Source organism: Spermophilus citellus, assembly GCF_964194105.1.
Source record: "Spermophilus citellus genome assembly, chromosome: 2".
NCBI classification, from domain to species: Eukaryota; Metazoa; Chordata; class Mammalia; order Rodentia; family Sciuridae; genus Spermophilus; species Spermophilus citellus.
In genome coordinates this window covers 27,542,247-27,565,230 of record NC_138183.1, presented here as the reverse complement: position 1 = coordinate 27,565,230, position 22,984 = coordinate 27,542,247, and the positions used below count along the sequence as shown (strand labels likewise).

Genomic DNA, 22,984 nt, shown 5'->3' with positions numbered 1-22,984 from the left:
ATTCCAAATGCTGATTCTTAAAAATTTAATTTTAAAACTAGTAAAATAAATGGCATCTAGCAAGACTGAGAAGGAAAGAGAAAAAGTAAAGACAATATGCAGTGTTCAAACCCATGATGTCTTACTCTTTGTGTCCTTAACTATGTTATGCCGACTCTCAGAAAATACCATGGATGACTTTAGGACAGTAAATGCAACAGTTAGGCAAAAATGTGAAAAAGAATAATTTTCTAGAAAAATATTAACCAAAATAAAATCAAGAAAATTCACATAGCCTATATTCATTCAAGAAACTGAAATAGTGATCAAAAATCCTTCTTTCCCCTTCTTTTCCCTACTAAGACACTTATGCCTAGAAAGTGTACAGGAAAGTCTTACCATACCATATAAAATAGGTTACCCCAATATTATAACCTATTTTAGAAAATAAAAAAGAGATATCTAGGCAATTTATTTTATGAGACTAATATGAAATATGGTCATGGGTAATCTAGAAAATTTTAAGAGAAAGTATAGTCCCAGAGAACACAGATGAAAATATCCTAAGTGAATGAAAAATTTTTTCCAGTGTATATTAGTATAATTCTCCATATTAAAGTATTAGAAGGGGACTGGGTTGTGGCTCAGCAATAGAGCTCCCGCCTTGCACATGCAAGGCCCTGGGTTCGATCCTCAGCACCACATAAAAATAAATAAATAAATGAATGAATAAATCGAGTTTAAAAAATAAATAAATAAATAAATAAAGTATTAGAAGATTAAAGGGAGAAAAACTGCATGGCTGTTTAATAGATGTAACTTAAAAATATTGATAAGATTTTGTAATTAAAAATAAAAGGCCTTTTAAACAAAATAGAATTTTTTTCAACTAATAAAGAAAATATAACAAAAACCTAGAGTGAATAATCATATTTAAATATAAACTTTAGAAGCCTTCCCACTAATATCAGAATGTCTGCTAACCCAGTTTGTATTAAACAGTTTGCTAGAGAAGTTAGGCACTGGAATAACACAAGGAAAAGAAATTAGGAGTTAGAAGAGATAAGATCTATAATGAGAATAACCCATCTGTGTTTTGCAGGAAATTCCTATGAAATTATGGCCTACTTTTCCAACTCAAGAGTTGAATGCAAACTTAATATTTAAAAAGGTCAGGTTCAATTGTAGTCAATGGTGTCTCTATCTCATTTAGGTTCGTTAACTAGTAATAATAAACAGTGGTCTTCTAGAATGCTGGAAGAACTTCCTTTTCATCTAGCAATTATATTCATGTATTATAAAATTAAACCAAGTAAGTTACTTTCATCATCAACAAGGAACTATGGATTTTAAGAGTTTCTGTTAAGAAAAAATATATTCTATACCAACTGACTCTTAGTTCTAATTACTTTTTTTTTTAAGAATATCAATGGTTGTGGATGGACACAATATCTTTATTCATTTATTTATTTTTATGTAGTGCTGAGGATCGAACAAGTGCTCTACCACTGAACTATAGCCCCAGCCCTCAATGGTCATTCTTTTATTTTTAGAGAGAGAGAATTTTAATATCCATTTTTCAGTTTTCGGTGGACACAACATCTTTGTATGTGGTGCTGAGGATCGAACCCGGGCCATATGCATGCCAGGCGAGCACACCACAGCCTGAGCCACATCCCCAGCCCCTCTAATTATTTTTTTAGGCAAAAATCAAGCAAAGTAAACATGGTATGAAAAAAAAATAGGTGGAAGAATATTGTGTGTGTGTGATAGTAAGATCCCTTAAACTTATTTTCTGATTTAGGGTTGCTGTAGTCTAAATTTAAATCACATTTTGGATCCTGTCCAAGGGCTTTGAAGTACAAACTCATCAGCCAAAATTAATCCTAGCTTTAAAGCCCAAGGTAATGTTGCAGACCCATGGTGTACTTTAGTCATAGGCATTATTTACTAGTAACCTGACAGGGTGGGTGGCATGTACTCTTCTGTGCCACTCACCCCCCTTCCTCTCAACAATCCTATTTTATGATGAGTGTTCCCATTTTATGGTTTGTTTATCTTTATTCTTCTCTTAGGAAACTAGATGGGGTTTTTGTTTGTTTGTTTCTGAATGGATTGAAAAATAATTGGGGAAAAGAAGCCACAGAAAGTTTAGAGATATTTCTGTTTGGGAATAAAAATTCACGTTCTAGTTAAATTGTCTTTGTGTTATTTTTACGTTGTTTATATATTTAAATGGTTTGGGTTTTCTCACAAATCCTTCATTGTCCAAAACATGGCTTTCATAAAATCTTTAGCATTCTCTTCTATCCTGTCTATTCTAGTTGTGTTATTTTTCTCTTCCAGCTCTTTGATGAGAGACTTTAGAGGCTAATACTTTGAAGAGTGTTCTGGACTAACTTACTAGACAGGCCATGATCTCGCCTGAACTCAATTGCAGTGTGACAACTTGATAGGACAGGACAGGTGGCTATTCTGCTGACCAGCATTTGATTTGGGAGGGTGGAAGTTAAAGATGGGTGGATATGTCTGATGACAAAATAAGCAATTCCTTGAATAGGAGTATGCAGAATAAAATAGGGACAAGCAGCTGGTGGGTCTAAGCTATATCTTGTTTCTTTCTCAGCTATGAGATTTGCTGTGGCTATCTTTTCACAGGAGCCAGCTGGGACAGCCCTTTAACTGCCACAACCCATTGGTTTTTGTAGAAGGCACTTGTTGCTATCTTTTGAGTTTGTTCGGTCTCATTTTTATGTATGGCTTTATGTTTCTTTGGTGGTAAAACATGATATTCAAAGGCAGAATATATAAGAAATGACCTTTTCTTGGAGAACATCTCAGGTCCTATTTCCACAATGTTATTTAATCTAAACTCTAATATGTTATTTTTAATTAATTTTATGGTACTAAGGAATTGAACCCAAGAGGCTCTTTACCACTGAACTTCTATTTTGAGACAGGGTCTAACTAAGTTGCCCAGACTGACTGAATTTGCACTCCTGCCTCACCCTACTCAGTAACTAAGATTATAGGCATATATCACCATGCCTGGCTAATCCTCTAAAGTTTTAAATTTCTGTGATATCTTCTGTTGCCACTTCAGGTTTCATTACTGAAAGTTCATTCTATGTTGTGAAGAGAAGCAGCATTTCTCAGGAAAAAAAACAACACCAAATATAGGGAGGTATATGTGTACGTGTACACATACACACACACACACACACACACACACACACACAGCTTACACACACACACACACACACAGCTTACTTCAAGCAGACCTGCTAGTTTTAGCTTTCCAATGCAATACATTGGATTTAATCTACTTGATCCAAAATGCCTTTAAGAAACATGTCCTGGTTTAATTACTGAAACTTACCTTCTAATTGTTGTAGTTCTACAATAGATATAGTTAAATTCATTATAACTAACATTCCTTAGGCTAGTTTAAAGATATTTTTTAGCATTTGAGGGAAAAGTAAGAAACTATAGGTAGGATCATGAAGATATGGAACCACAGGAAAAACCTGGGAATGCAACTTGGAGTCATGCTTATTCTATATCCTTAGGAAACTGAGGTTGTACAAGAAAACAGTTTTTCTTTATCTTTTGGTAACTTTGCTTTGACACCTCTTTCCCTAGTAATCCCACAGAAATTCTAGGACTTTCATTTGTATAACTTGGATACATTCCCATCTCTGAACTGATTATTATAAATTACTGTTAGATTTTTCTTACCCGTCTCTGAATCTTAGGGGATGGGTTAGCTGTTACTCATATGAATTGGAAATAAGGGAGGAAAATTGGGGTGGTGTTGGCATTTGAAGAGAAAGGAATGTTGGACAATTAAAAGTATCAAATGTCCACTTTCTCTGTTCCCAAAGCTGCTTAGTTGGAAAGGGCTGTCCTTCAACCAAGAATGCACTAGTAACTGGGTTCTCCTGCTGGACCTTCCACTGTGGGAGCCTAACCCCTCCCCACAATGCCTCTGTTCTACCACAGATACCTGTTTCCCAAGTTTACACTGTGCTGGACTGAATTTGTAGACATGAAGGTCAATGTGCCCTGTGAAACCATCGAATACATTGAAGCCAACTATGGTAAGACCTGGAAGATTCCTATAAAGATATGGGACTGGAAGAACTCTCCCCCCAATGTGCAGTCCAATGGAATCTGGCCTATTTCTGAGTGGGATGAGGTCATCCAGTTGTACTAAAATATTAAGTTGAAATAGGAGAAGCTTTCTCTTGAAAAAAAAATGTTGGTAACTGTTTAAAAGACTACATGTCTATTTGTCAAACATAAGCAGGATCCAAAGGAAAAACATGACAAGTTTTAAGACTGAAAGAATCCTAACTCTTGAGCCATCTGATTTAATTATCTCATTCAGCATTCACTTAGTTTCTGTGTGTCAGATAAAATACTAGGTTACAGTGGAGAAGCAGAGACAAATGATCAAATGCCTGCATTGTTCCTGTCCCTTTGGTAAGCACCCCTGTTTTCCTTTGATGGAAATTTTCCACCTTTTGAAGAGCTAAATTAGAATATAATATATCCTATAATTTTTTTTAAATGTTAAGTAATTCTTGGACTGGAAGATGAGCTTATCAGGCAAAGCTAATGAATGGTATATTCATGAAAAAGAACAATGTATTCCTGTTCTTAGTGTTGAAGCTTGTGTAATAGTGCTACCTTTAAGAATGTGGCGTCTGAGTTAATTTTCAAGTGATCAGACTTTAGGTAGCATCAGGAAAAGATTGTTGCAGACTCATTTGACAAGCCATATGATGCAAATTGATTTAGAGCATAGGGTATTATTCTATAAGGGAAGGTGGGAGCTCATTTTGAGTTTTGTCAAGATAAGTAAATTTCATATATTTACTATTTTCATATTTGAAGTGAGAAGAAAGCTGATGCTTTTGTGATACTTAAATTTTCAACTATGGTAAGAATATTTTCATTGATCCTTGATGCACTTGTTGGTATATTATTCAAGCAAGACCATGCTACCAGACATGATTTTGAAGAGATGTGATTTCACAAAACTCACTTTCCTATTTCACTCTCAACCACTGTCTTAGGTAAGAATATGAACTATTCATGGACATCTTCTATTTTCTCAGTTTATAACCCTTGCATTTCCAAATTAGTGTTGACCCTAAGATATTAATAGAAATACCTCTAATTTTTCTAAATATACCCTTCATTGTATTTATTCATCAGTCACGGCTCCTTATCTTTAATTTATACACAATAAACTAATTTAAGTGGCAAAAAGCTGTTCTTTTTCTCTTCTAAAACTGCTTCAGATCTCCAAAATGAAAGGTAAATAATGAACCTGACAACTATTTGCCATCCTCGACTATACTGTTTATAAAGCTGTGTCTCTCTCTCATTGTTCAATCTGTGGAGTATCTATGGAGCAAGAACTCAGACTTCCTGCTTTCTCAAGTACCATCTACTTTGGAACCCTTCATTCCCCTGCCCATTTCAAGATATACCCCTGAGTGGGCTGGGATGACTTCCCTATCTCTTTACTAGTAGTCGCTTGAATGATGTATTCTCATTGAGTGATAAAGAGAAATGCAGGTACAGTGAGCCTCGGGAAAAGAAGCTAAGTCTCATATCTTATCTGTGCTACTTAAAACTGTCTTCTGGGCTGACATGGTAGACTTTTTTCTGTTAGAAGAATAACAGGTCTTAATTTGAAAAACAAAATGAAGATTTTCTTTGATGGATGGTAACCAACATTCTATCTCTCCTAGGATGCATTCTCAGTGGGTCTCAATGGGTCTTTTCATAAATAAACAGGTTTTCAGGGATCTTTATAGATTACCAGCAGTACCCAAATGACAGGTTATCGTAATCATCTTTCTCTTTGTTAGAAAATCAGCCCATAGACTATAAACCAAGTTTTAAATATCCAACTCTAATTTCATTTTTCACACCCCAAAACAATATAAGAGATAATAATTGTGTTCTTGGGTAAAATCCACTCTACTTAGAGTGCTGTTTCTTTGTGCTTGGCATCTGGAACTCCATATTCTTCACATTCCTGCCTAAATTGGGGTTTCCAAATGTTTGCCAGGAAATCCTTCCCAACAAGTTCATGTTGTTTCTCTTGTATCTGTCTCAGGAGTATGAGATCTGGAAATGTGAAAAAACAAGATATCTTAGTCCAGTTGGTAAATATTCCATATTCTTCCTTACATAGATCAAGGCTGCTGAGATACCTTGTCTTCCTTCTGGTTTTACAGACGGCTTTAGCTCTTGGGCTCCATTCTAATTTGGAGAAATGAAAGCCTTTCCCCAGAATATGAAGAGAACTGAACTTACCTCTGATACTGATTCAGCATTACTTCAGCCTGTGCTTCTTAACATTTGAACTTGGCTGAGTGTTCAGAGACCCTGAGTTAAGTGTATCCCTCATCAATATCTCATCAGATCACTTTTCTTTCCTTACTTAAGTATTCCAGCAGTCATTTTCCTAATCTGATCATTTTCAGTTCCAGTTTGCCTGGTTTACCCGAAGAAGACCTCTTATATTAACTTATTGGTATTTAGACACTGTGAATGTTTCTAGAACGATCCTGAGAAGCAAGAACAGTCAACTGAGTTGCAAGTTGACAATCAGTCCACTGAGAAAGCCTTTCGGTCCTTCTCTAAGCTTGAGCATTTATCCTTATCCTCCATCTACTCCAACAACTGATTCCTGGCCCCTGGAATAAAATAGTAAGTTCCCCAAATTGAGTATTCCTAATAGCTGAGCAGTGAGAATGCAGGTTTCCCCGATTTCCTAGCTACAAACCCTGAAAAGTGAACACTAGGTAATAAAATACATGCCAGCATCCCCCCAAGTAACTTAACATTTAAGTGAAAATCATCCTGCTCTTGAATCTTTAAAGCCAAGAGGAGCTTTAGTGCAATATTCACTGTAACTCTCTTATTTTATAACTAGTAAATAAGAAATATTCTGAGCAAGAAACAGCTGAAGCTAAAACACAAGAGTGCCATGACATCTAGTCCAGTGTTTCTTTCATTACTTACATCCCCGCAGAACATCTTTGACCCTTTCAAAATGCTTGACAGAGGAGTTACCCAGTGTTCAATGATATAGTTTCAGGGTTTTTTTGCCATTCCCCACTTAATATCTTTTTGCTTGGGTTGAAACCCCAAGGTGACAAAGAGGTTAGGGAAGGAATGTTTCTTTGTTGTCCAGAATTTTTAGGCTACCTTCTTTATCTGAAAAAAAAACCTTGTCTCCCAAAAATAAAATTGTTCATACCTGGAAATACCAACCTTTGGCACCTGATTCTCCAGAGCTCAAGATGTATTCCATTGATGCTTTACCCCCTTGTATTTCCCCAGAGAACCATCAGCACCAATTTGCTAAGTGCCCCTCTTTGAAGAGTCCCTCCCCTTCATGAAGCAGCCTTTCATGTGGATCTTTCTGTCTCAAGCCCTTTTCTTCCTGAAAGATCTTTACCCTTCAAAGAGAACAACAGTTAGATGTAAACAGAGTACATTGCAATTTTCAGGACTTTTTTTTTTTTTTTTTTCTGCTTGGCTGGAAAGGAAATTGGAGTATCTAGTTTCTTTCTACTTTTGGTTATTTATAGTGATTATTTCTTATGAATGCAAGTAGTTAACAATAGACTGTGCTCATTTCTTTTTAAATTTGTGACTCCAAATCATTATTTCTATTCTTACACAACAACAAAGCCTCAATGCACATAGGATAGGCCGAAAACTGCATATCTCAGCAGGGTTTTATAGATTGGATACCAAAGTTGAATCTGAAAGACACACTTGGAATAATTTCTCAGCTCCAATCTAAAATGTCATCTAATATCACAAGCCTAAGGCTACAAATTTTTCTAAGTTTCTCCAAGTTTCACTTTCTAGAAAATAAACAGCTTCTTCATCCTAAATGTTATAAATCCCTAGGGGAAATCTTATCTCAAAAACATCCCTCCTTCTAACACATATTCATAGTTGTAGCTGCTTAAAAGCATGGAAAAACTCCAGTTACTGACTGAAAGAATTTCTCTAAAGAAATGACATAGGAAAGACAGTAGAATGAATTGGACCTAACTTTCCTATGTTCATATGTGAATACACAACCAGTGAAACTCCACATAGTGTACAACCACAATAATGGGATCCTAATTAGAATAAGTTATGTTCCATGTATGCATGCTATGTCAAAATACACTGTACTGCCATGTATATCTAAAAAGAACAAATTAAAAAAAAAAAAAAACGAAAGAAAACAAGGCTGGGGTTGTGGCTCAGTGGTAGAGACTTTGCCTAGCACAGGTGAGGTACTATATTTGATCCTTAGCACCACATAAAAACAATAAATAAAGTAAAGGTTAAATTCTTTAAAAAGAGAAAGAGAACATACCAATTATCACATCAAAAAAAAAAAAAAAAGAAAGTCACAGTGACTTTCTTTACTTTCCTCCTCTTCCTCTATTGTTAAAACCTGGGCTGGCTGGGTCACCTGTAACATCTCTATTATGGAAGGTAACATGTTAGTATAAAAAAGACCACAAGTGGGCTGGGTCTGGGGCTCAGTAGAAGCACACTTGCCCGGCACGTGTGAGGCACTGGGTTCGATTCTCAGCACTGAATAAATATAAATAAAATAAAGGTCTGTCAAAAACTAAAAAAAAAAATTTAAAAAAAAAAGGTCTCAAGCTTTTGAGCACTGTAGGAGTTTGAATCCCATTTTATTATGTGGGATTTATAGCGTGGAGATGGGGGCTCTCAGCCTCTGTTTACATGAGTCAATTGGGGAAAATTATGCTTAATTCTAAGGGACTTTAGAAAGAGTCAATGAAATGTGTAAACCTAGGATTAAGTAAATATTCAAGAAATGTGCCACTTCCTAATTCCATGTTATTTTTTGTAATTATTCAAATGGGATTACAGAAATTGTAGGTCAGGATAAAGTGCCAAGTGATTTGCTTAAGAAAAAAATTATTTTATCCACTCATTGCATGTCAAATTGTATAGTTTTATGAAATTCAAAGACATTACCACATTGACTCTTTTCTAAATAGAACTTGTATTATCATTTTGTTGATCAAGCTGTTGTCTCTTAATACTATCTCTTATGAAATTAGTTTCTTGATCCCAGGTAGTTCTTTGATTTAGTGTCTGCTCTGACCTGAACTAATTTTTCAATATTCTAGCTTTACCCAGAGGATTTTGGAAAATGAAAGAATTTGGAATACTTAGTTTTATTTAATTATCTATGTTGTGATATGGGTGTAACTCAGTGACAGAACACTTGGCTAGAGCATGTATGCAGCTTTAGGTTCAATTCCCAGAACCACCAGAAGTGGGGAGATGATCTATGCCTTTTTATTGTCAAAGAATTGAAAATACTCCTGTCCACTGTCCCAAAATTTGTTTCTATCTCAACTAGACAAGAATCAGCAAGGTATGAGATACCATTTTAAGCTACTCACCATCAGACTGGAATCTTAATTATAATTTATAAGTGAAGCAGATCAGTTCATTTGTGATACCTTTGTACAAAAATCAAAAAGGCAAGTACAAATTTTCTAATGAGAAATCTGTTTCTGAACTTTCAGATATAGCCTAGAATTCCCACCACTCCCGTAACTCCTGAACCCAATGGAGTGTAGGTAAAAAAAAGCCTTTGGCCCACCAAGCTTCCATATACTCATAAGCATCTCCCACAAAAGTGTTGAAAAGGGGCTATAAAGAGAACTAGAACTATAGTATTTTGTTGTATAAAATAAGGTACTCACACGCCTTTTAAAAAATTAAAGATCTTACATCTTTCTAATGATTTATTCTGAGCATGGAGATACTTCATGTGTTTGTTATTTGAAAATCATGTAGCTCTTTGTGTGTTCCTTCCAATTCATAACTATAAAACATGTATAGGAATTTTTAAACATGAGTAGATTTCAGGGTATGCTTACCTGTTTACTATTTGGTTTTATCTTCAGGTATAGATACTTTGTGGTACTACTGAAAATACCTTTAATAATATTATTTTGACCAAAATTTGTAATATATAATTTACTTTGAAGTGATGAATAAATTTTTTTCTAATCTCTTGAGATATCTTGTATTTATTTTCAAAATTTTAAGTAAGAATAACAACCACTAGCATTTCATAAATAATCTGGTAAAATAGTTATTTTGCCATCAATACAGTATTTCTAAAAATTAAGTCCAGGAACTTCAGAGGTCTGCACACATGTACTTGGGAATTTTTTGTTTGTTTGTTTTGTTTTTTAAAACATTTTTAATTATGAAATATTTTTGTGTTTTTGTTTTTTTTAATTTATTTTTTTAAATACACAACAACAGTGGAATGCATTACAATCGTTATTATACATATAGAGCACAACTTTTTGTATCTCTGTATATAAAATATGTTCATGTCAATTTATGCCATTTTACATGTACTCTTTTTTTGCATTACAATTCTTAATACACATATATACCACAATTTTTTCATATCTCTGTTTGTATATAAGGTATGTTGGCACCAAATTCAAGTCTTCATATATGTATTTTGTATAATGATGTACTTGGAAATTTAAGTTTTCAGGGATACAGTATGCCCTCCAAAGAACACCAGGAAGACACCTATAATCACACAAAGGTTTATTAGCTCTTGGTAGCAAAAGAAAATGTCTACCATGAGGGACCATAATATAATATATTTCAGAAGGAAAGAACTAGAAACATCTTTTATAGAATTTGAGCCAAAGACAGATTGTGAAGAGTAACTGGTGGAACAGAAATACCACAGGGCCTGAAGTTTTTGAAGTCTTAGTTTGTGTAAATTCAACAATGTCTAAAAAGGAATTATATACCAAGACCAGTGATATTTATTCCAGATACAAATTGCCATATCAACGTATAAATCAGTCAGTATAATACAGTATATCAACTAGCTAAAGAAGAAAATTATAGGATCATATAAATAGACACGGAAAAGGGGTTTAACAAGATCTAGCCTCCATTTGTGATTGAAGAAAAAAAAAAGTAAGTTAGAAAAAGGGAATGACCTCAACTCAATAAAGAACAAGCTGATAATCAAACACTTATTAACTTGATAAATAGCATCTAAAGTAAAAGATTGAATTTGTTTCCCCTAGCATTGGGGAGAAGGCAAGAATGTCTGCTCATACTAATTTTAATAATCTAATACTGTTCTAGCCACTACAATAAAGCAAGAAAAATATAAATTGGAAAGAAATGTATCTCTTTATTTCCAGGTGACATGATTATCTACCTAGATAATACCAAGGAATCTTTTTATTTTTTAAAAATGAGATCAAGGAGGAAACAGCCTCATGGAGGGGACAATATCATAGCAGCTGAGAGTGAACTAAAACAACAGTTCTGCAGTGACCAATGGAGGTAGGAAGACTGGGAAACTGCCAATAGGCAACTCAGAGAGCTGCAGACCAGGTGAAAACCAAAGTAATGTTTCCAGAGTAGAAAGAGAATTAATAAAAGTAATAGATGGTGGTCATGCAGTGGCTCAGCAGAACAGGGGAAGTTCTCCTCCAAAAAGCCAAAAGAAATTTTCTTTTTTTTTTTAAGAGAGAGTGAGAGAGAGAATTTTTTTAAGTTTTCGGCGGACACAACATCTTTGTTTGTATGTGGTGCTGAGGATCAAACCCGGGCTGCACACATGCTAGGCGAGCGCGCTACCACTTGAGCCACATCCCCAGCCCCAAAAGAAATTTTCCCAACAATGTTTAATAAAAATCTGTCCAACAAATTTTTATCTAAGCAGGAAATAAGCTCAGGTACAATGCCCTTCACTAGTATAGGAGAAAGTCCTGGCACTTTCCAGTTGGAGAAAGCCCTAGCATTCTCCGGAGGAAATGAAGTGGTAATAGATCACTTCATGCTGTTTGAACTTCATGAATGAGAGACTAGGAATCCTTGTACATTACCTTTGTTTTCACATTTTGCTATTTTTTTTCTTTATACTTTTTGTCTTGATCTTTAAATAATTGTTTTTTGGATGCCCAAGATCTAACAGCCACATAGACTCTGCTTTTCAGTGAATCAATGGGTTCTCATGCCTTGAATCAGTCTGTAACACAGGAGAGAGACTATAACACAGACTTGGGAGAAACTCAGGATAGCCATGGCAGCTGCAGTTGCTGGTATATCAGTGTAAGAGTAGAAGAGTAAAAGGTGCTTTCATTTGGAAATAGTGGCCTAAATTCTAGGATAATGAATATGACTGCTGGGAAGGGAAACTGGGATGAGGGTCAGAAAGAAAATAGTAATCCTCCCCCCACAAAAATTTATGACCAGACAGGCTGGAGTAAAGACTGTCATATTCCACAACTTTCCCCTAGCACACAGAGGCTTTCAGAATGAGAAGTGTGACATTATCCAGGTCAGTCTACAGGTAGAGCAAGCAAGAAGACTAATCAGCAGTCCTTCCAGATTTAGACTTTCTCTCCCAGACACAATGACAAAACCATTTGGAGGATGAAATCTGTTTAAATAAGATAATGCTTCCCCAACAGAGGCTGCAAGGCAGGGATGAGAAGCAGAAAATACAAGGAAACAAGCCAACAAGACACCTCTAAAAACGTAACCCTGGGGCTGGGGTTGTGGCTCAGTGGTAGAGTGCTTGCCTAGCATGCATGAGGCACTGGGTTCAATCCTCAGCAACACACACACACACACACACACACACACACACACGATATTGTGTTCACCTACAACTAAAAAATAAATATATTTTTAAAAAAACCTATAACCCCCCAATAACTGAATACATACATGATGATGTAGATGAAGTCCCAAAGGACTCAAAAAGTTAATGGCTAAAATGATCAATGAACTAAAAGAAGACTTAAGGAACAAGCTAAGAGAAAATATAGGACATGAAAGAGATTTCAATAAAGAGAGATTCTGAAAAAGAACTAATCCTGGAAATGAAATAATAAATCTAATTAAAAATTTAGTTGGAAGTCTCACCAATAGATCAGATTTCTGAGATGGAAGAATTACAGATCTTCAAGTCAAGGCATATGAACTGTAGCACTCAGTCAACAATAAAGAGGTTGGGAGAAACTCAGGATAGCTATGGCAGCTGCAGTTGCTGGTATATCACTATGAGAAACCATGATCAAAATATATTAAGAAATCTAAGGAAATGTTAAGAAACTGAATGTAAGAATCATTGTAATTAAGAAGAGAACTGAGATACAGAATAATGGATTTATAACCTTTTCAGTGAAAGAAACAATAGCAGAAAAAAGCTCCAAGCCTTGGAATCAGATGAACATTCAAATATAGGAAGCATTTAGAACCTCAAATAGAAAAGATCAAAGATGAACCTTTTCATGACATAATTAAAATGCACAATGTACAGAACAAGGATGAATTTTAAAAAGACATTTTGAGAAAATTGTCCAGTTTCATTTAGAGGTAAACCAATCAGGATAATTGCAGAAACTCTAAAATCTGTGAGTACTTGGAAAAATGTTTTTCAAGCCCTGGAAGAAACTGCCACCCAAGATTGCTGTATCCAGTAAAGCTGTCCTTCAGAATTGAAGAAGAAATAAAAACTTTTCAAGATAAAAATAAACTAGAATTTATGAGTATTAAGCCAGCATTACAGAAAATACTTAAAGAAATCCTATGCACAGAACTGAAAAAACAAACTCCAGAGCTCATGAAAGGATGAGCCTCATTAAAAGAGTAGTTAAGCAAATAAAGATTAGGACCAAAGTAAACATCAGAAATAAGTCAAAATGGCAGGAAAGAAATAAACACCTCTCTATAATAATACCAAATATAAAATGGTCTTAACTCTTCAGTTAAAAGACATATTAGACTGGCAGAGTGGATTAAGAGACAACATCCAACTCTATGTTGTCTACAAGAGATTCATCTCACAGGCAAAGACATCCATGGCTGGCAGTGAAAGGATGGAAAATGATATTCCATGCAAATTAAGCTTGAAAGCAAGCAGGAGTGGCCACTCTAATATCCAACAAAGCAGACTTCAAGCCAAAATTAATCAGGAGAAACAAAGACCTTCATACTGGTAAAGAGAACCATACAAGAAGATAGACCAATAGTATATGCCCCAAACTTCAGTGCATCTAGTTACATAAAACTAACACTACTCAACATAAAGACTCAGATCCAAGTGCAAGTAATACTGGGTGATTTCAACACACCTCTCTCACTAATAGAAAAGTCATTAGAACAAAATCATTAAAGATTTTTCAGACCTAAAAAATTCAGTAAATCAAATGAACTTAACAGACATCTGAATATTCAGCCCAATACAATCAAATTCACTTTCTTCTCAGTTGCTCACGGAATCTTCTCCAAAAGAGATCATATTTCAGGTTACAAAGCAAGTCTTAGCAAATACAAAAAAAACAAATATAATCCCATCTTATCAAATCATAATGGAATAGAATTGAAATAAACTATAATAAAAACCATCTAAACATACATAAACACAGATTAATGAAAGGATCATAGAAGAAATCAGGTGAGAACATTTTAAATGCCTAAAATCAAAAGGAGTATAAAGATACAACCAACATACCAGAATCTCTGGGACACTATGAAGGCAGTCCTGAGAGGAAAGCCTATGAGTGCCTTTTAAAAAAAAATCAGAAAGATCCTGTGTTATCTTTTCACTGCTGTGACTTAAATACACAACAAGAACAACTTAGAGGAGGAAAAATTATTTGGACTCATAGTTTTAGAGGTTTACTCCATAGTCAATGAAATCTATTGTTCTGGGCCCAAGGTGAGGAAGAATACCACAGTAAAAAACATGGCTGAGGAGCACTACTCTATTCGTGGCAGTCAAGAAGCAGAGGGGATGGCTGGGGTTGTAGCACAGTGGTAAAGCACTTTCCTCCCACAAGTGAGACACTGGGTTCAATCCTAAGTACCACATAAAAATAAATAAAGTATTGTGAACATCTACAATAAAAATGTCTTAAAAAAAAAAGGCACAGGGGATAAGGGAAGGGGCCATAAGGAAGATGAACCCTTTCCAGGTACGACATCAATGACCCACTATCTCCAGCCACAGTTACTACTAGTAAGTCCATTTAAACTAGGACAAGCTGATTAGCTTAAAGCTATCACAATCCAATCATTTCACCACTGAATGTTCCTGCATTAACACAGGAGCTTTGGAGGAGCACCTACATTCAAACAATAACAGATTGTAAATAAGCAGCCTAATGATTCATCCTCACATCCTAGAAAAACAAGAACAAACCAATTCTAAAAACAAAAGTAGGGAGGAAATAAGATCAGAGCTGAGATTAATGAAATAGAGAATAAAACAACAATACAAAGGATCAATATAGCAAACAGCCAATTCTGAGCAAGATTATATAAACTCTTAGCCAAATTAACCAAAATAGAAAAAAGACTCAAATTTAAAAAACCCAAAGCCAACATCATAGTGAATAGGGAAAAACTGATAGCATTTCCTCTGAAACCAGGAATAAGAAAAGGATGTCCACTCTCATTAATTACATTAAATATAGTTTTTAAAACTTTAGCCAGAAAAATCATGCAAGAGAAGGAAATAAAAGGAATACAAATAGGAAAGAAAGAAGTCAAATTGTCACTGTTTGCAGATGATATGATTCTATAATTGGAAGACTTACCAGAGGACTTCTTAGCACTGATAAACAAATTTGGCAATTTGAAAAGGATATAAAGTCGATACACAAGAATCAATAAATTTTCTATATACCAGTAATGAATCTGCTGAAGAAGAAATTGGGATGAGAATTCCATGCACAATAGCCTCTCCCCCAAAATATAATATTTAGTAATGAATCTACCAAGGTGAAATACCTCTAAATGAAAACTGTAGAATACAGAAGAAAGAAATTAAAACATTAGAAAACAGACCTTGCTGCAGTCTGGCTGGGCACAAAATCACGAGCCACTCAAGCAGGAACAAACTTTATTTTTGAAACTGCCGCCAATGCCCCATACGCTCCCGGGAAGATTGCCGACCGACCCACGCAGCGTTCTCCCGGACCCCCCACAGGAAGTCCCTCCTCCGGAATTCCCTCCTACCGCACTTCTCCAACCAATGGGAACTCTCCAGGAGTCCCGTAGCAGGCCGAGGTGGACAGCAGGAGTCCAATATCCATATGAATGCAGATCTTAACATAATCATATCATCTCAATGGCTTGCTGGCGTCACCTTTAACCAAAAATGCCATGCATCATTCCTACTTGGCTATGGCTCTTAGCATCTCCCCCCTTCTGTTTAATTAAGCAACAAGCAATTTGGCTAGGGACCGTGCCTGTTAGGTTTGTCCAGTTCAACATATGGTTCTTACCCATCATCAGATGAACTGACCTCTAGGCGTCAGCCTCCTGTCTTAGGTTGATACCACTGCAATTGGATCATACCCGTCACTGACTACCGGTCCAGCATATAGCCATACTTGTGGATAGGCCTATGCACCAGTGGGGGGGTGAGGTCCTTTGCCTCACCTCTGTTGGCCCCCAAATTTGGCCTTGGTGCCGGTGGGGGGGGTGAGGTTCTTTGCCTCACCTCTGTTGGCCCCCAAAATTAGACCATCACTAGTAGAAGGGAGGAGGATACAGAAATGTCAGGACACCAAGCCAATTGACGGCTCCTTAGGAAAAATTGCATCACTGTTGACACATCAGCAAAGATACACCAGCACTACCATAATTCGCTGCATCAACAGATAGATCACAATGCATACAAGTGATACATAGTCCAGGCAAGTTCTACAAGCAGTTCAAAGCAGAGGAATCTATCACTATGTCCATTTCCTCCCAAAATAAATCGACTCCTTGAATGAGCATTACTTGTTGAGTTATTATTCATTGATGCATCAGTTTATACAGTTTGTTGTGATAACTATCAAAGAAACTGTAGTTTGCTTTCATCTTTGTCTTCGCCGACACTGGGATGAAGATAGGAATTCTGACAATGATGCTAAAAAAAACCAAAATTTTCTAACATTCCAACAGGTACTAAGAAAATAATTTTTTGAACAATTTACATTATCCTGAACAGAATTATTAAATATAATGAAAAGGAAAGGTGAAAGTAAACAAACAGATCTGTTAACCTGCTTATGTGTACACATATTAAAACAACCCTCAACATCTGTTTACCCAATTTAAATTAAACCATTAAAATCACGTGAATGATAAAAAAAAATTCGTATCCATTTATTCATGAGCGCTCCTTATATATGATATATGGACATACGCACATACAGACATACAACACAAAACAGAAGTGTGAACACGTAACATACAACACATAAGACAATAGTAAAGGCCTTGTAGCTTTACATAGGTGAAATCTCCATCGCAATGTTTAAAAACTCCATAGTCAAAAAATAAAACTGGGGGCTGGAGATGTGGCTCAGCGGTAGCGCGCTAGCCTGGCATGTGTGTGGCCCGGGTTCGATCCTCAGCACCACATACCAACAAAGATGTTGTGTCCGCCGAGAACTAAAAAATAAATATTAAAATTCTCTCTCTCTCTCTCTCCCCCCTCTCCCTCTCCCTCTCTCTTAAAAAATAAATAAATAAATAAAACTGATCAGAAAAACATTAACCTAGGTCTGTATGAGCTCAAAAATAAAATAGAACTTTATGATGTGGGAAAAGGCAATAATAAAATAGATATTGAAAAAAGCATCCTGGTTAATCACTGTCACAGATGTAAGAATAGCCAAGCTGGAGCTCTGGATATCAGCTGTTATGGATTTGAGTCAAATCATCTTCTTTTTGGTCTGTAGAAATTGTTTTGGTTAGTCTCTCTGGAATCTTTATGTGCCAATAACACATCATCCATATAGTGAAATATTTGTAGTTCAGGATTTTGATTTCTAAGTGGCTGGATTGCTTTGTTAACATAAATTTGACACATAGTTGGACTATTAGCCATCCCTTGAGGGAGTACTTTCCATTCATATCTCTGATCAGGACGTTCATGATTTAGTGCAGGGATAGTAAATGCAAAACGTGGACTATCCTCAGGATGAATTGGAATTGAAAAAAAAATCTTTAATATCTATAGCTAAAACATACCAGGTTTTTGGTAAAGCAGACAATTGGGGAATCCCTGATTGAGCAGGTCCCATAATAACCATCTCATTATTAATGGCTCTTAAATCTTGCAATAACCTCCATTTACCAGATTTCTTTTTAATGACAAAAATGGGAGTATTATGGGGAGATACGGAAGGGTGTATATGTCCCTCCGCTAATTGTTGTTTGACCAGGTCATGGGCTACTTGTATCTTTTCTTTAGTCAGGGGCCACTGAGGAACCCACACTGGTCTTTCTGATTTCCAAGTAATTTTGATTGTCTCAGTGGCCCTTTCTGAAAACGCAATCCATGTCTATTTATTCCTTGATCTATTTAAATTGGTGCTGTCATACCTTGTTCTTGTTCTCTTAATCTTTTTTCTTTCCTAAAGCCTTGTCTAGCCCTAGTAGTGGGCGCATTAGGATTGATGTTATTTGTTAATGTCAAACCTAATTGATCTAGGACATCTCATCCCCATAAATTTGTAGGAAGATGATCCAATACATAGGGCTGAATAGTTCCTTCACATCCTTCAGGATCCTTCCAATCTAATACGATTGCACTTCTATGGGGATTAGTTGCCACTCCTAGGCCTCGAAGCGTTTGAGTGGCTTGTTGTAATGGCCAATGTTTTGGCCATTCTTGACGAGATATGATGCTAAGGTCAGCACCTGTGTCCAGTAGCCCATTAAATTCATGTCCTTGAATATTTAGTTTTAGCATTGGGCGAGAATCTAAATTTAAAGACAGCATAGCCCAATCCACACCTGTGGAGCCTAATCCCCTGGAACCTCTTTCTACAGAACCACTGGAAAATTTATCATGCAGGCTCGGTATTATTAATAATAATACCTATTAATAATATTATTAATAATAATACCTTGGGGAAGAGGTCCTTTTACTCCTGTGGGAATGATTTGAACTCCCATCTCTGGAGTTAGTACTGCTCTGGCGGAGGCGCAGATGTCCAACCCTGCGCTCCCTCTAGTTTGTCTGATGAGGGATTTAATGGATAATGTCTCCTGGGCACTACCCTGATGGTGTTGCTGTGGTCCTCCATTGCCCCGTCTATTTGTGCTTGTGGGCCCCGGAGCATTGGGCCCCCCAGTCCGTTTTTTGGCAATGGAGCCTGATGCCTTTCTCCACGATATCGTGGGTAAACACTTGGTCCTTGTCCGTTTTTTGATAACGGAGTACCCTCTATGGTGGTTTGAGAACGGCATTCATTAGCCCAATGTCTCCCTCTACAGCATTGTGGGCAAATACCCGGTATTCTATTCCTTTGATACCTAGCTTTGTTAAACCCTCCTCCTATGGGGCAACTCCTTTTAAAATGTCCTGTTTGTTCACAATTGTAGCATGTTTTTGGCCTGGCATCTAAAGCCTGTTGTACTGCTGCCAAGACTCGCCCTTGTTCATTAATGTCTCTACATTATTTAATATATGTGTTTAAATCTTCATGTCTCCATGGTCTAATGACCTCTCTGCAGCAACGATTTGCTTGGTCATAATCCAGTTGTTTTATAAATGGCATTGCTTGTTCTGTATCCCCCAAAATTCTGGAAGCCGTTTGAATAAGCCTATCTACAAATTCAGCGTAAGGTTCATTAGTTCCTTGTATTACCTTAGATAATTGTCCTTGTAAATCTCCATGCCCCTGTAAAGTTTTCCATGCCCTAACCACATCTACAGCAATTTGTGCATATATGCCAGGATCATATTCAATTTGTTGCCGTTGACCCTCATAAGGTCCTTTTCTAACAACATATGTAGATTTCTTTGAGGGTAACCGGCTGCTGCATTTCGCCTAGCTGTCTTCATGCAAAATTCCTCATTGGCAACCTTCCATAACAAATATTGTCCTCCATTTAGCACAGATCGACACATGTTAGCCCAATCTGCTAGCGTCATGTCCAAGTTGGTAATGGATTCGACCATGCTCACAGTGAAGGGTGCTTGGGGACCATAGGTTGTTACAGCCTCCTTTAATTGCTTCACTGTTTTGAAATCTAAAGCACGGTGAATTCATTGCCCTCCTGCCTGCTCAAGTACAGGGCATGCTAATCTTTGGGTCCTGCCTCAGGATTCCATCCATCAACTACAGGAGTTGAGGGCCATTCAGCTGTAGATGGAGCTGTTGGTTGAATTACGCCCTCTAGTGATAGAACGGAGTTAGTAGCAGCCTTCTATTTTAGTTCCCCTCCTGATGGTTTTTTGTCCTTCAAGCTTTCTTCCTTTAAATTTTCCTCTGACTAGCTTGAGAGACTTTCTCTTTTGCTTGACCTAACATGTTTTCTACCATAGTCTGGACCTCTAACAATTTACTTAACAGTCTTTCGGTTTGTTTTTTACTAATTTCTAATCTACTATAAAGGTAACGCAACCCAATAAGATAACATAAAACAAAACCAAAACAGAATGAAACAAAAACGGAACAAAAAATCGTTGTATCTATTTTCTCTTTCTCAGGGCCGAACAACTTCAAACCTTGAGCCAACCATTTTTCCCAGTTTGCCTGAGAAAGTTCTAAGGATAGGCAGCTTGAAACAAAAACAAAATAAATCAAAACAAGAACACATTGTTTTTTGAAATGGTCACCCATTCTCTCGCCTTCCCTCAGGGGCGAGCAATTTTACTCACCTCCAAGCTTCAGGCATCCCCCGCACGGGCCACCAATTGCCGCAGCTTGGCTGGGCACAAAATCACGAGCCATTCAAGCAGGAACAATATTTTTGAAACTGCCGCCAATGCTCCGTACGCTCCCAGGAAGATTGCCGACTGACCCACGCGGCGTTCTCCCGGACCCCCACAGGAAGTCCGTCCTCCGGAATTCCCTCCTACCGCACTTCCCCAACCAATGGGAACTCTCCAGGAGTCCCGTAGCAGGCCGAGGTGGACAGCAGGAGTCCAATATCCATATGAATGCAGATCTTAACATAATCATATCATCTCAATGGCTTGCTGGTGTCACCTTTCAACCAAAAATGCCATGCATCATATTACTTGGCTGTGGCTCTTAGCAAGACCTCCCATATTCTTGGCTAGGCAGTATTGATATTGTTAAGATGGTCATATTAACAAAAAAGTAATCTAAAGATTTAATACAATCCCCATCAAAGTATCTATGACATTCTTCCCAGAGCTACAAAATACAGTCCTAAAATTTGTATGAAATAACCAAATACCCATGATAACCAAAGCAATTCTAATCAAGAGCAGTGCTGGAGTCATCACCAAACCAGATTTCAAATTATAGTACACAGCTGTAGTAACAAAAACAGCATGGTAATGGTATAAAATAGACTCATTGACCAATGGAATAGAATAAAGGACACAGAGACAAATACATATAGTCTCCTGATCCTTGACAAAGGTACCCAAAACACATATATGATGGAGGAAAAAAACAGCCTTTTTAACAAACAGTGCTGGAAAAACTCTATGTTCATATGTGGAAAAATGAAACTAGATCATGCTCTCTCACCCTGCACAAAAGCCAACTCAGAGTGGATAAAAAACCTGGACTTGGACCAGTAACTTTGTAACTATTAGAAGAAAATATAGAGTCAACATTTACATAAAGGTACAGGTAATGACTTCCTCAATCAATCTCCTAAAACTCAGGAAATAAAACCAAGAATTAAGAAATTATATGATATCAGTTTTAAAAACTTTTGCACAGAAAACAAGAGCATTATGAGAGGACCCATGGAATAGGACAAAATCTCTACCAGCTGCTCCTTCAATAGAGGACTAATATCCAGAATATATAAAGAACTCAACACACAAACACAATAACTGAGCAAATGAACCAAACAGACATATCTTGAAAGTAGAAATAAAAATAGCCAATGAATGCAAGAAAAATGTTCCACATCTTTAACAATCAGTGAGATGAACATGAAACCATGCTGAAATTTCATAGCACACTAGTTAGAATGGCATTCATTAAATATACAAATAATAAATGCTGGTGAGGATGCTGGGTTGGGGGAAGGAACACTCATACACTGTTGGAATTGTATATTAATACAATCAGTATGGAATTTCCTCAAAAGTCTAGGAATGGAGGCACTAGAATGACCCAATATCAGTACTACTGCTTGATATTTATCCAAAAGAACTACAGTCAACATACTATAGTGATACATGCATACCCATGTTTATAGGTTCTCAATTTACAATAGCCAAGTTATAGAACCAGCCTAGGTGTCTGTCAAAAGATGAATGGATTAAAAAATGTGGTACTATACAATGGAGTTTTACCCAGCCATAAAGAAAAACAGTTACATCATATGCAGGAAAATGCATGAACAGGAGATCATAGTGTTAAGTAAAACAAACCAGTCTCACAAAATCAAGGATCAGCTGGGTGCAGAGGTACATGCCTGTAATCCCAATGGCTCAGGAGGCTGAGAGGAGAATCGTGAGTTCAAATCCAGGCTCAGCAACGGCAAGGTGCTAAGCAACTCAGAGAGGCCTCTGTCTCTAAATAAAATACAAAATAGGGCTGGGGATGTAGCTCAGTGGTCCAGTGCCCCTGAGTTCAATTCCTGGTAAGAAAATAAAAACAAAAAATACAGGGCTGGGGATGTGGCCTAGTGGTTACGTGCCCTCAACTTTAATCCTTGGCACCAAATAAATAAATAAATAAATAGTCAAGGGTCATATTTTCTTTCTTTCTTTCTTTTCTTTTCTTTCTTGCCTGTTTTTTTTTTTCCTTTTTTCTTTTTTTCTACGGGTCTCACTAAATTATTGAGGCTGGCCTCTAACATAGTCCTCCTACTTCACCTCCCAAGTCACTGGAATTTACAGGCATGTGCCCCACCATGGCTGGCCATATGTTTCTCTTATGAGTGCAAGTTAAAGAGGGAAACAAAGCTGTGT

General features: G+C 36.8%; 1 protein-coding gene across 13 annotated transcripts in view; it reads left to right on the top strand.

Annotated features, from left to right (window-relative positions):
* The window catches only part of FKTN (fukutin), a 109,566-nt gene that overhangs the window by 63,109 nt on the left and 23,473 nt on the right, over positions 1-22,984 (top strand). For 2 of the 13 annotated variants that reach the window (XM_081278649.1, XM_081278642.1), the window contains one exon: positions 3,982-4,079. The exons of 8 other annotated variants lie outside the window; for them this stretch is intronic. Coding sequence is in view for 4 of the 5 variants with exons in the window: in XM_081278642.1 (XP_081134768.1) it covers positions 3,982-4,079 (98 nt within the window). In the remaining variant the exon portion in view is untranslated. Of the gene's footprint in view, positions 1-3,981; positions 6,009-22,984 lie in introns of those variants that run through there. 3 more of the 13 variants (XM_081278658.1, XM_081278644.1, XM_081278659.1) reach the window with 2 other exon arrangements.